The following is a 13,354-nucleotide window of genomic DNA, read 5'->3' on the forward strand; positions in this document are numbered from 1 at the left end:
GCACTATCTTGAGTTGTGAAATACACATCCTACTACATTATGGGCTCCTCATAAGGATGGGACCATTCTTTACCTTCTGTCCTAGCATTCTCTACAGTGCTTGACACACCTGGTCAGTACAGCTGGATGAACACTTTAAAAGTAGCATTTAAATAGTCAGCTCTTAAGAACACTTATGAAATTACTAGAGGCCTGGTGCACGAAATTCATGCGGGGGTGTGGGGGAGGCCTCAGCCTGGCCTGTACCCTCCCGCAATCCAGGACCACTGGCTCCTAACCACTCGCCTGCCTGCCCGATCGCCCCTAACCACTCTGCCTACCTGCCTCATCACCCCTAACCACTCTCCTGCCTGCCTCATTGCCCCTAACCCCTCTGCCTGCCTGCCTGATTGCCCCTAACTACTCGCCTGCCTGCCTGATTGCCCCTAACCATTCTACCTGCCTGCCTCATTGCCCCTAACCACTCTGCCTGCCTGCCTGATCACCCCTAACTACTCTGCCTGCCTGATCATCCCTAACCCCACTGCCTACCTGCCTCATCGCCCCTAACTGCCTCTGCCTCGGCCCCCGCCACCACGGCTTCATCCAGAAGAATGTCCGGATGACATCCAGAAGGTCATTTGGCTGTCCAGTCTAATTAGCATATTATGCTTTTATTATTATAGATTAAGACCATATTTGTTCAAGAGAGCCTTCCCATGTAAAGAAGATTGAGCATCATAATGCCATAAATCAAATGTATATGCTTTTCCCTCCACTTATATATTCTAAAAATATCTCCAATATATATGAGTTTGATTCATGTTACTTCACTCTTAATAGATCAATATTATTCTTAAAAATGCAATAATAAAAAGAATCTATTTCAGCCAGATTATGTAAGTCATATGTTCCTGATAAGTAAATACAAAAATTATCTAAATATGAGTATCATAGATTATGCTCTCACTATAGTTCTCATCTTAAAGCTAATTATTGGTTTAAATAATAATTGATCTAAATAATAATTTAGACCAGTAAATTATTGGTCTTAAGATAACTTTAGACTAGTCTTAAGATAACTTGTGACCAGCTAAGAGTCACATTTTTTACAGGCCAAATAAAATTAATTTTCTCCATCCCCCAAATTTGTGACACATTGTTGACAATTCTGAGCCTCCATTATTTCCCCCCCTCATTTCAATAAAGACTTTACAATGTTTTGCCTTGACATGTTCACAAAGCTTTACCTAAAAAGAGACTAATAAGCATTCATCTTGCTACTCACTGAAATATCATTTTTGTAATAAGATTTTTTTAAGTTTTCTCTAATATCATCTCATTTAACAAGATAATACAGGAAGCTAGCTATCATTTTATCCCCATTTTATGTATAAAGAACTTTAGTGGTTCATCCATGAGCACATACCTCCTGTGTACTCAGGCAGAACCGGGCCTGGAGCACCATTCTTTGAACACCAATAACTCTACCACGATCCTGAACAAAAGACAATGTATTTCCATTTCCACAAATGTTGGTATGGAGGGTCTTGAGCTCCCTGCTCCAACATAATAGAAAAGGAATTACAAAGAGCTCTCATTGCCTTTCAAACCCTGGCTGATTATATGCCATTCTTGCTCTGTATTCTTGCCCCCTCACATGCAGATTCTTTTTTAAAAATATATTTTTATTGATTTCAGAGAGGAAGGGAGAGGAAGAGAGATACAGAAACATCAGTGATGAGAGAGAATCATTGATAAGCTCCCCTTGCACGCTCCCCGACCGGGTTCGATTCTGCAACCCTGGCATGTGCCTGACCTGGAATCGAACTGTGATTTCCTGGTTCATAGGTAGACGTCCAACCACTGAGCCATGCTGGCCAGACCAGATTATTTTTCTTATATGAGGCATCAGTGGATTTAAACCAGAGGTCGAGGTTTAAATTCATTATTGAAGTGACTGCAGCATATACTAGGTGGGAAGTGAGGCTGTGTGGTTAATGGAGGAGAACTTCAAGGATCACTGCAGTTTTCCATGATACTCATGAACATGAACCAATTTTTAAATCATTCCCCCTTTAAAAATAGCACAAATATTGGTGATGCAGGTGAGGGAAAGTGGGTATACAAATGGAATAGGACAACAGTCACTCACATATTCTGCTGTTTTAAAAAATAATGTAAAACTTTTAAAATTGCCACAGCTTGCTGCCATATTTAAACACCTTTTTTTAAAGTAGAAAAAGCTAATGGTGTGACAGTGAAAATTCACAGGTTTTTAGTATTTGAGATATAGTAGAGACAATTGTGCATTAATATTTCAATATAAAGGTGCGAACCTAGTTTGCTTTTTAACTTTATTCTTCATAAACAGTTTAAGAGCTTTAATGGTATATAATTTATATACCATAAAATTCACTCATTTTAAGTACACAATTCAATATTTTTAGGATGTTTACAGAATTGTGCAACCATCACAATCTAATTTTTGCACATTTAAAGTACCTCCTCCCCCCAAACAAATAAATCTAGTTTGCTTTTAACCAGAAGAGAATCAATGCCTAAAGCCACTTTACTACTGTGAGATATTTGATTTGAAAATTTATGGAAAGTCTATGAATCACTTAGCTGGTGTAGTATAAATTTGAAAAATTAAACACTGACATTTAAAGAGCAAAAAAAAAAATTCTAATTGGGGTATAAGTTCAGCATCTGTATGTTGTATTAAAAGATAATTTAAAATGTTCCTTTACATATCTGATATCAGCAGGAATGCAGCAGTTATTCTAGCTCAGTAGACCTGAGTCCTATTAATGATTCCAAAGATAGTGCCAGTGTCACAATCATAAATCGAAAGATTTTTGTTGTTGTTAAGCCTCACCCTAGGATATTTTCCCATTTATTTTTAGAGAGAGGGGTAGAGACAGAGAGAAACAACAATGTGAGAGAGACACATTGATTGGTTGCCTCTATCATTCACCCCAACCAGGGCCAGGGCCAGGGATCAGGCCTGCACATGAGGTATGTGCCCTTGGCTGGAATCGAACCCAAGAACATTCAATCTGTGAGTCAACACTCTATCCACTGATCCAAACCAGCTAGGACAACCTAAAGTGTCTCAAACACACTCACTGTAGAGTTACGATGATAAATTTCAATATAAAGCGACACAAACAAAAATATGTAACAACAACAAGCATTTTAAGACTAGTAAATAGAGTAGGGTAAATAAAATACATCAATCCAAATATCAGTTATTGCTTTTGTCTAATGTTTGAAGATTTAAAAGTCTCTAGGTTATTTTACCTCCAGACTTCTGATTTTACAGGGGAAATCTGATTTGCAATAGCCTTTTAAATATCAAAGAGAAACCTTTAGAATAAGAACCTACTAATCTGTTCAGAATGGTAAGCAGAAGCCATATGCAGAGTTTTCATTCTGCAGATATCATTTAAATAGGTAACTTTGCTAAAATTGGCATAGAACTGAAGAATAGATAAGTCTATGTCCAGGAATTTGGGCTAATACTGGTTTTTGACAGTTAGCCAAAGATCAAGAAGACCTTGTTATAAGCTTATTATGATGCTCACACAACTCAGGGCTCCAGCGTAGGTCCAGTTTTATTAATGACGATGACATAACACTTGGCTACATCTATACATAGCATCTTCCTTCAGCAGCAAGAATTTTCAAAAGCTTGAGAAAGCCCTCAATTGCTGAAACTTTCTTCAGTAATAATATTTTTCTGAAGGTTTAGAAAATCTCCAATTCATGAAACTTCCTCCCCAATTTGTACTTTCCAAAACATACTTAGCAACGCGAAGAATGACCGAATAGGGCATCTCAAACGCGAGTAAGAAAATAAGTGAAAACTGCTTTTAGCCCAAATCAACTATAAGTTCATAATCATGGTTATTGTATATCCTAATTCATTTCTTCTGAAATTGTCATGAGACTGCCCCAGTATGAAATTCAATATTGTAAACATTATATCATCACAAATCTGATGAACTTAAAATTCCCTGATGCGAAATTTAATTCAGACTTGCCACATGGTGTAAATAACGTATTCTATCTGGTAAAATATTGGTTAACATTATGCGAGACAGTGCAGCCAACTCTTCCATTATCCTAAATTCTCAGGTAGATTTTGACCATGAACACATATCACACAAGAAGGTAAAAATGCAAGTAATATTCTGCATTTCATTTTATCCAATATATCCACTCTCCTCCTCTAGATCTTTCAGCAGACTTTCTAGTCTAAGAGCAGTCTTAACTGGTTTACAATTTATCCCTTTTATTTCTCCTGCCAGATCTCTGGAGGAGATGTTAATGAGTCTAGTAATGGTTTAACAGGCAACAGGAGAAATAACAAAGACAAGCTAAAGGTGTGAATAATCAACAAGCTGGAATAATTGAGTTCTGTGTAGCCAAGTTAAGGAAATATTCAAGTGAGACACCTCATTTATGTAGGGACATTATTCACTTAGTAAAGGCAAACAAAAAACCATACCTGCTTGACCAGTGGTGATACTGACAGCTGCAAAGAGCCTCTGGGATCGGCTTAAGTCAGAAACTCCATTTACAGCTTCAACTTCAAAAGTATAATTAGCGTGGGCCAGCAGGTCCATGACGGTGACATAGTTATCCTCTAATCCAGTCTGCTGGGGCATGTATCCAATGTTACTCCCACAAGGAACACACTCGCCCTGCTCCCAACTGCACCGCTTACACAATATTCTGTAGGTCACATCGTTTCTTCCCCCATTGTCTGCAGGAGGACTCCATTCCAAACTTACTGTGGTTTGATTGATGTTGAAAATGAGGTTCTGTGGTGCAGATGGAGGCCCTTTGGAAACCAAAAATAAATAAACAAATAAACAAAAAATAGGAAAAAAAGCAAACAAAATGCACTAAAGGTCCATGTGGGGCATTAAGCTAGTGGCTCAATTACCATACAGAAAACTAGTTGCAATGCTTTCTTTCACATAAACATTTCATTACCTTTCCTAGAGAAGCCATATAAAAGCCTCCTTGAATTCGCTTGGCAAGAGGCTTTATTTATTTTCCATTTAATATGTCAAAATGAAAACAGGATAACAACTGTCTTTGTACTTTTGCCACGGTCTTTAGCTACTTTGCTTCCAAGCAATTAAAAAAGAACAGTTAATGCACCTAAAAAAAACAGTTGTGAAGTTGTTTAAAAATAGTTTTCTTTTTAAGCATATACCAGAGAATACATCTATTCATTTTTAATGCGCTCAAGAATGATTTATAGGACTGTCTGGAATTTGGTTTGGATTTGGGTCTCTCAAGCACTCATTAATTGAAGCACCAAGATATGAGATTTGTTCTATTTAGTGATGGAATTTTAATTTGCAAACCATTACTTTTTAATCGCATTTCATACACATGTGAGACTCAAATAATTTTTTACGCTGTATGATTCCTATAAATAGATGTGAAAAATATTATTAAAATGCATCTTGATTTTGAAAACATAAAAATTACATTGAAGTTGAAGTAAGGTGTATTTGACATTATTGTTTAGCCTCAGAGGTGTATGAACAAATTTTAAATATTTAATAACAATAAAGATTTGTGAGTGTATTCACAAATTCTATGCCTATCTCAACGACAGGAAGAGATCTGAAAGTTCTTTTGTAACTTTACTATTAGGAACTTACTTGTGCACGCAACATATGGTGGGTCAGATGGAGCCCTATAATACCCATCCTCACAGTCACATCTTGAGGAACCTTCTTTATCAGAAAAACTGTGAGTTGGGCAACGAGAGCACTGCAGATCTTGAGAGGAAGATTTGTAGAACCCGCGGCCACAGGCTGGGTATGCAGAAGAAAGTGAAAATAGAAGCATGAGAGCAAGCAGACCTTTTGTCAAGTTCAGTAATATTTTGCAAAGAATAAAGTATGACATATGATTTGTGAAAAACTGTTTATGATAACCTTTTATGTTAGTATATATCAATAACCATATTTTATACTCCATTTTAAGACAAAATAATAAAAATGAAATGATACAGCAAACTTGTACCTATAGTTGGCATCAGTTCAAAGTCAAGAGCCCAAAACTCAACATAAGCATAATTTGTTTTAGACAAAATATTAAAATAGTTAATTAAGGGTAATGCTGATTTCAATAGAATTAACTTGCTTGTTAAACTGCATTAATACACTCAAAAACTTATGTTTTCTTCCTCAAATATAGGCAGTGTTGCTCAGTGGATAGTGTCGGCCCACAGACTGAGGGATTCCTGGTTTGATCCTGTCAAGAGCGCATGCCTGGCTTGCAGGCTCGATCCCCAGTAGGGGGCGTGCAGGAGGCAGCCAATCAATGATTCTCTCCCATCATTGATGTTTCTATTTCTCTCTCCCTCTCCCTTCCTCTCTGAAATCATTAAAAATATATTTTAAAAAATATATCTGTAAATTAACATTTTGTGTTAATTTGATTTATAATGAAAAATATAAAAAATAAGTTTAATCATCTACTAGAAACAATGGTGTAAATTTTTTCATCTGAAAATGATAGAAATATATTCCCTTCCAATTTTCAGAAAACTTCAAAATGTAATTTCAACCAATCCTTACTAATAAAAGCCTAAGTGATCACCACGCCTTCACAAGATGGCTGCATGCACAGCAGGGAAGCACAGGTGGGCGGGGCTGGGCTTGACACTGCATGTGCAGCATGGAGCCCGCCTGGGGGTCCTGCCTCCATGCTGCAAGGCCTGCCTGGGGATCCTGGGGGTGCCGCCTCCCGGCTCCATGCGGTGCGAAGGCGGGACCCACGGCTCTGGCCTACCTCTTTGGGGCAATCCATCGAGGAGCCCCGGATGGGTGGGCAGGGCCTACCTCTTTGGGGCGATCGATCACGGGGCTCCCGCACTGTGACAGGGTACAGACCAGGCTAGGGGACACCCCTCTTCCCCCGAGTGCACAAATTTCATGCACTGGGCCTTTAGTTTAACTTATAAGACAGGTTGCTTTCCAATAAGTGAATTCCCTTGTTATTAATAATAATGAAATCTCATAAATAGGAGACACCTATTCCACCAGCATTAAGGAAAAAGCCATCAACTATGAACAGACTGAGGACTGTTTCTCCCCTGCTGAGAGAAGCTTAGGGTATAGTCACACTAACACAGCAAATGCTCTCAGCAATGAGTAGATAAGTACGAAAACATCGCCATCACCTCCTACTGAAGTTGTTTTTACCCACTTACATCTTATTTATTATTAAATCAAGTAACCTTGAACCATTTACTATCACTGGATATTTTCTATATTTATTTTCAATTAAAATTTAGCAAACTAAAATTATATTATCTCAACATTTTTTATTAACAGATGGTATTATACATTTAACATACTAAATAAATTCAATGTATCCTTCATATTTTTAAATGAATATCTATTTACGTTTTAGTGACCTTCAAATTTGATAGAAATTAATAAATCATATCTATAAAGATTTGTTAATATTTAACCTAAATTTACATTTAAGTTTATTTAATGTTCTTAACTTGGGCATTATTCAGTAACTGAATCACATTTTCACTATTTGGTGGGAAAAACAATCTTGTTTTTTTTAAGAAGGTATATTCTCCAGAAAAAAAAAAAAATGGTGAATCATTCTCTATTTTTGTTCACATGCTGATTTTTTAACTCGTGATTTGGATACATTTGAGAGTTCAAAATCACCTTCTGAGTTTCAAGAAAATAAGCCTGTTTTACATGAAGAAGATGGGTAATTTAGATAACTTAGAAACTTAATTTAAAGATCTGTTATATTGTGACAGATAAGTGTTAGATACAGAAACAGCACTACAATCAACTCTTTGTAAATAAACCATACACTACTGAGCTCAAAAGCCAGCCCGCCTTTGGTTGGCTTCCTCAATTCATACAAGAGGAAAACACACATAACATATTAAGCAACGAAGCTTAATGTGCCTTCACATGTTCTTAGCAGCAATTACTACAAATCTAAGGCATCAAGAGAACAATGAAATTGATTATAAAATAATATAAAAAATATAACACTTAAAATGTTTATAAAGATAAGATCTTGCCACATAAAAGAATGGTGAACTGCTAGGTTAAAGAACTGAGCATGAATTTCTCAGCCTTTCTTTAAGTATTCACTGTTTCTTGCTCTAAGTATTATTTGTAATTCAACATCCAGATATACCATCCATAAAATAGAGAAGGCAATGCTTTATTCACAACCTGAAGCTTGATAACATTAGACCCAGAGAATTAAAGAAGAAAAAGAGACAGTAACAGAGAGGGAGGGAAGGAGGGAAGGGAGGGGGAGAAGGTGTACGTTGAGTCTTTGATGATATCATGTGCATATTTACTTAGATTTTACAGGGAGAGGCGGTTAGGAAGCAGGGAGATGAGAACACAGTGGCAATATGATTTAACATCTACAAGGGAAGTCTTCCAGAGTTACTAGGCAGGGAACTACCTAGTGCAGTCCCTCAAATTCCCATGCTCCAATTGCAAATATAAGCCTCTAACGAAAGGCTTATTCCTGTTTTCCTCACAAACAAAGAGGTACATTTTTTTTTTCTCTCTCAACATACATGATTTGTAGAATATAGAGGGTAGAAAACTTTAAAATCCTTATCATTCTACTTTCAAATTTACATTAAATTCTGTTACCACTTTAACAGATAAGACAATAGATTTGAAGCAAAAGTAACCTGAGTTCTTCAAATAAGTCCATTTGTCTAGGTTGAAACTAGATTTAAAACGCAGGACTACTGATACGCAACCATGTGCTATTCCACCAGTGTCGACTGTTGAATGAGCCATAGTTTGGCACTTATTCAATGGCTATCAAGGGCTTTCGCAACCCTAAAAATTTATTTTCAATGTGTCCCTATTTCTTTAATCATACCCCGTTACAAATTTAAAGCTATTTTTAACTTAGAAAACTATGAAATAATATTCTAACATACCTACAGAAGAGATATTAAATTGGTATTCTTAATTTCATTATGAATTTTGTCACTGACAATTCCTGCAAAATTATGGAGAACATGCATGGCTATTATTAAATAGATAATGACAGAAACAATATTGGAAAATGTGGTCATAAAAGTCTTAACATTTTTTCTTTGAAGTAATATTTTGTTTCAGTTCAGTTAATATTGAAAATAATGAGCTGTAACAGGAGAGTATTTTACTTAACCTCTAAGGAACTATTAATTTAGACTTATTAAAAAGAAGTTCAGGAGTCCCCCCCGCCACCCCCCGATTCACGGTTTCACTTTCTGCAGTTTCAGTTACCCACATTCAATTGGCATGGCTCCATGATCCGGAATCACCCAAAGCAGATGATTCTCCTGATGAAGATCAATAGTAGCCTAACCAATGTCACATTGCCTACTTCATTCACCTCGCTTCATCTCATCATTGCATCATCTCACAACATCACAAGAAGGAGGATGAGTATAGCACAACAGGACTTTGAGAGAATCCACATTCACATAACTTTTATTATAGTACATTGTTATAATTGTTATCTATAATAATAAAAGTATAATATGCTAATTAGATCAGACGTCCTTCTATCCTTCTGGACAAAGCCGGGGCTTTGAGGGAAACCCGGGTCCCAGGTGCCTGCTGGTGCCTGGAAGAAAGCCCGGGTCCCGGGTGCCAGAGGGAAGCCAGTGCCGGCAGCCGGGGGAAGGAAGGCCTACTTTTGCACGAATTTCGTGCATTAGGTCTCTAGTTTTATTATAGGTTAATTATTGTCAATCTACTGTGCCTAATTTATAAATTAAGTTTTATTATAGGTAGGTATGTAAAGGAATAAAACATAGTATATACATAGTATAGTGTGAGGTACTATTCATGTTACAGGCCTCCACTGGACATCTTGGAATGTATCCCCCACATATAAGGGGTGTTACTGTTCAAAATTTTTGGAGCTATGGTATTAAGTCAAGAATGTGCAATAACCTAAGCTGTCTTTTACGATAACAGTGAGCAACTGGGTGGTTAAAAAGTTTGGGAAGAAAATAACAGATGTTCTTAAAAATTAAAATTTTAGATGAAATCACTACATGAAATAACTTCAGTAAAATACTCAGTGACAGAAACTGGGGTGGAGTGACATATCTGAGAGTCAACCACATAGGAAGAATCAGATGAGTTCTCAAAACTGCTCCAAAAACACTACCTGGAAATCAAGATAATTTATCTTCTATAAATGCAGCTGCTTTTCTAAAAAGTACTAATAAAAACATTTTTAGGGGTAAATGACTTCTGAAACCTCAAACAAAGACAAATTCACTTCATACATAACTACAAAATATACAGAAATAACTTTCTAGGAATCATGCAATCACAGTTTTAAAACTTTTCTTCCTTTGCTTTATTTCTCAATTTGTTCAACAGCATTTGAACTGAAAGAAAACTTTAATTAATATACTATGCGACTATGGTAAAGTTAGTTACAATAAAAAACATACCATTTTAATTTCCTGCCTTTTGATGTTTTTGCTTTTTAACTGAACATTGTATTTGTGTGTGTGTTTATATTTTTTTCTGTTTTAGTGAATTTATTGGGGTGACACTGGTTAATAAAATTATACAGGTTTCAGGTGTTCAGTTCTATAATACATCATCTATATATTGTATTGTGTGTTCACTATCCCTTTATGTAATGTTTCATCATATTGATGAAGTTGGAAATATGTAAAAAACTGTTTTCAATATTTCATTACTTTTGTAAAAAAAATAATCTACCCATTAATTTAGTAATAGTTCTTTTTCAGTGTTACCACAAAGGCCTCAGATTAATTCTTTTGAATTTTTTTTTTAGCCCTTAGGACCTTAATGAATAAAATAACATAAAAATTCATTATTCTAGAGCCAATAAGCATAGTCTTGTCAGATTTCATCTACGAAGCAAGTTTCACTTTGTCTGTTCTCTGGAAAAATACCAAAGAAAAAAAAGGGGGGGATCAAGGAAGCACATGAAATTTCTGTTTACTAGAGAGTAACTTTATTATTTGCTTCAATATATCCCCTAAATTATATTGCAGTATACTATATTTCAAAATCAGTTATAGTATCTACTATAATGAAAGAAATGTCATTTAACATATTTAATTTCAACTATTTTAAATAATAATCTTGTCCTATGTAATTTGAAATTGGTTCAAATAATATTGGAATTTAAATTCCTTTAAGAAGAACACAAAGGCAATAGGGTTTATAAGTAAATTACTTAAGAGTCATAATACCGCAACAAAATATCTATCAACACAGGGCTATTTAAACGCATAAGGGAATTAATACTGAATCCTTGTACTCCGATTCTCAGTTAAAGTCTCCTGACCAGCGCACGTTCTATAGCTGCCTTCAGGGGGTGTGAGTGTTTGGGTAACGGGTGCTGGGTCTCCGAGTACACCTCCAGGAGGCGGTCTGGGGAGCAACCAGGGTACGGGTCTAAATTCTCTGTGTTCTCAGTAAACAATCATAAAGGCCATCCTAAAAGCCATAGACAAATGTCCACCCTTCAGGCCAAGCAATTAGGTGAAATGGAGTGTCTCTTCCTTTTGAGTGAGGGTGCAGACGCTCAGAATTGCCCTGGTCCTTCAGGTTTATCACCTACCAGGGTAAACCTAGGGGATATTTTATCTTATTATATTTCTAAGGACCCTATCCCAGAAAATCCACATACTTCTAGAGTTCTATGGCCAAGAAATATTCTCTGGTCTTTAATGGGCCAATTTCTTGGAAATCTTAAGCTCCAACTTTAATTTCAGACATACCGGACAAAGGCATTGATAATCTATTTCCTTAGTCATCTATGCTCCATGACTGCACATTAGGGATTCCTGGAAAGACACCAATGCCTTGGGCCTATCACAGTAACTGAATCATTCCTGGAGCTTGGACATTTCTATCTTGTAAAAGAATTTCCAGGTTTTTAGAATCACCATTCTGTAGGTTCCAGGTTTCTTCTCAGACTATCAAAGTCTCTAAAGAATGCATAATCACAAAACACTTCCACCATAAAATTGATGAGGGGGTAAAATGAGATATAGAGAAATCTAAAAGTTAGAATTTTAAGAAAAATAAAAATTCGTTAATAAGCCAATCAAAAAATGCAAATAATCTGAGTAGATATTTCTCAATGGAAGATATACAAATGACCAATTCACACTCAAAAAGATGCTCAACATCATTAGCCACCAGGGAAACGCAGATCCAAACCACAATGAAATCACACTTATACCAAGTACAGTGGCTATAATAAAAAAGACAGATAAAACAAGTGTTGGTAGAAATATGGAGAAATAAGAACCCTTATTACTGTTAGAAATGTAAAGTGTTGCAGCCACTTTGGAAAAAAACTGATAGTCCTTTTAAAGTTTAAGCATTTACCATATTACCCAATAGTTCCACTGCCAGGTATAGACCCAAGAAAAATGAAAACATATAGCAACAGAAAAACTTGTATATAAACATTCGTAGCAGACTTATTCATAATTACCAAAAAGTATAAACAACCCAAATGCCGACCAAAAAACAAACAAACACACAGAATGGGGTATTATTCAGCCACCAAAAGGAGTTAAAGACTGACACGTTACACATGGATGAATCTTGAAAACATTATGCTAGGTGAAGAAACTTAGTCACAAAAGATCATATATTATACTAGTATAATTCGATTTATGTATTATATTCATAAAAAGCAAATCTATAGAGATAGAAAGTAGATTAGTGGTTGCTAAGGGCTGGAACAGTGAGGAGAAATGGCAAGTGACTATTAATGGGTACAGGGTTTCTTTCGGAGGTGATGAAAATGTTCTAAAATTAATTTGCAGTGACAGTTGAACAACTCTATGACTATACCAAGAAACACTGAATTGTTCACTTTAATGGGCATATGAATTATATTTCAGTAAAGCTGTTACATCTAACATCTATTAATATGTGACTTCAAACTGAACATTTAAGTAAGCAAAGAAAAATTATTAAATTTTATCTGTTGATAATATATTACTTTGTCTAACACATCTATATATATATATATAAAAGCCTCAGCGACAGTCTAACCATTTGACCATCCAACCAGTAGCTATGACGCACAATGACCACCAAGGGGCAGACGCTCAACGCAGGAGCTGCCGAGCTGTAGAGACTTGGCAGCTGTGGTTCTCGGGTGACGCACCTGGAACCAGAGAGGAGGGAGCCCGATTCTTGGGTGTGTCACCGGAGAACTACCCTCTCGCAATCTGGGACCCCTCGGGGGATGTTGGAGAGCCAGTTTTGGCTCAATCCCCGCAGGCCAGGCTGAGGGACCCCACCGGTGCACAAAC

General features: G+C 36.4%; 1 protein-coding gene across 6 annotated transcripts in view; it reads right to left on the minus strand.

Annotated features, from left to right (window-relative positions):
• The window catches only part of EPHA7 (EPH receptor A7), a 179,980-nt gene that overhangs the window by 113,796 nt on the left and 52,830 nt on the right, over positions 1-13,354 (minus strand). For all 6 annotated transcript variants that reach the window (XM_081094518.1, XM_081094520.1, XM_081094519.1 and 3 more), the window contains exons 4-5: positions 5,670-5,825; positions 4,496-4,831 (exon numbers count right to left, since the gene is read on the minus strand). In XM_081094518.1, coding sequence (XP_080950644.1) covers positions 4,496-4,831; positions 5,670-5,825 — 492 coding nt within the window. The remainder of the gene's footprint in view (positions 1-4,495; positions 4,832-5,669; positions 5,826-13,354) is intronic.

The sequence above is a fragment of the Myotis nattereri genome, assembly GCF_964212035.1.
Source record: "Myotis nattereri genome assembly, chromosome: 6".
NCBI classification, from domain to species: Eukaryota; Metazoa; Chordata; class Mammalia; order Chiroptera; family Vespertilionidae; genus Myotis; species Myotis nattereri.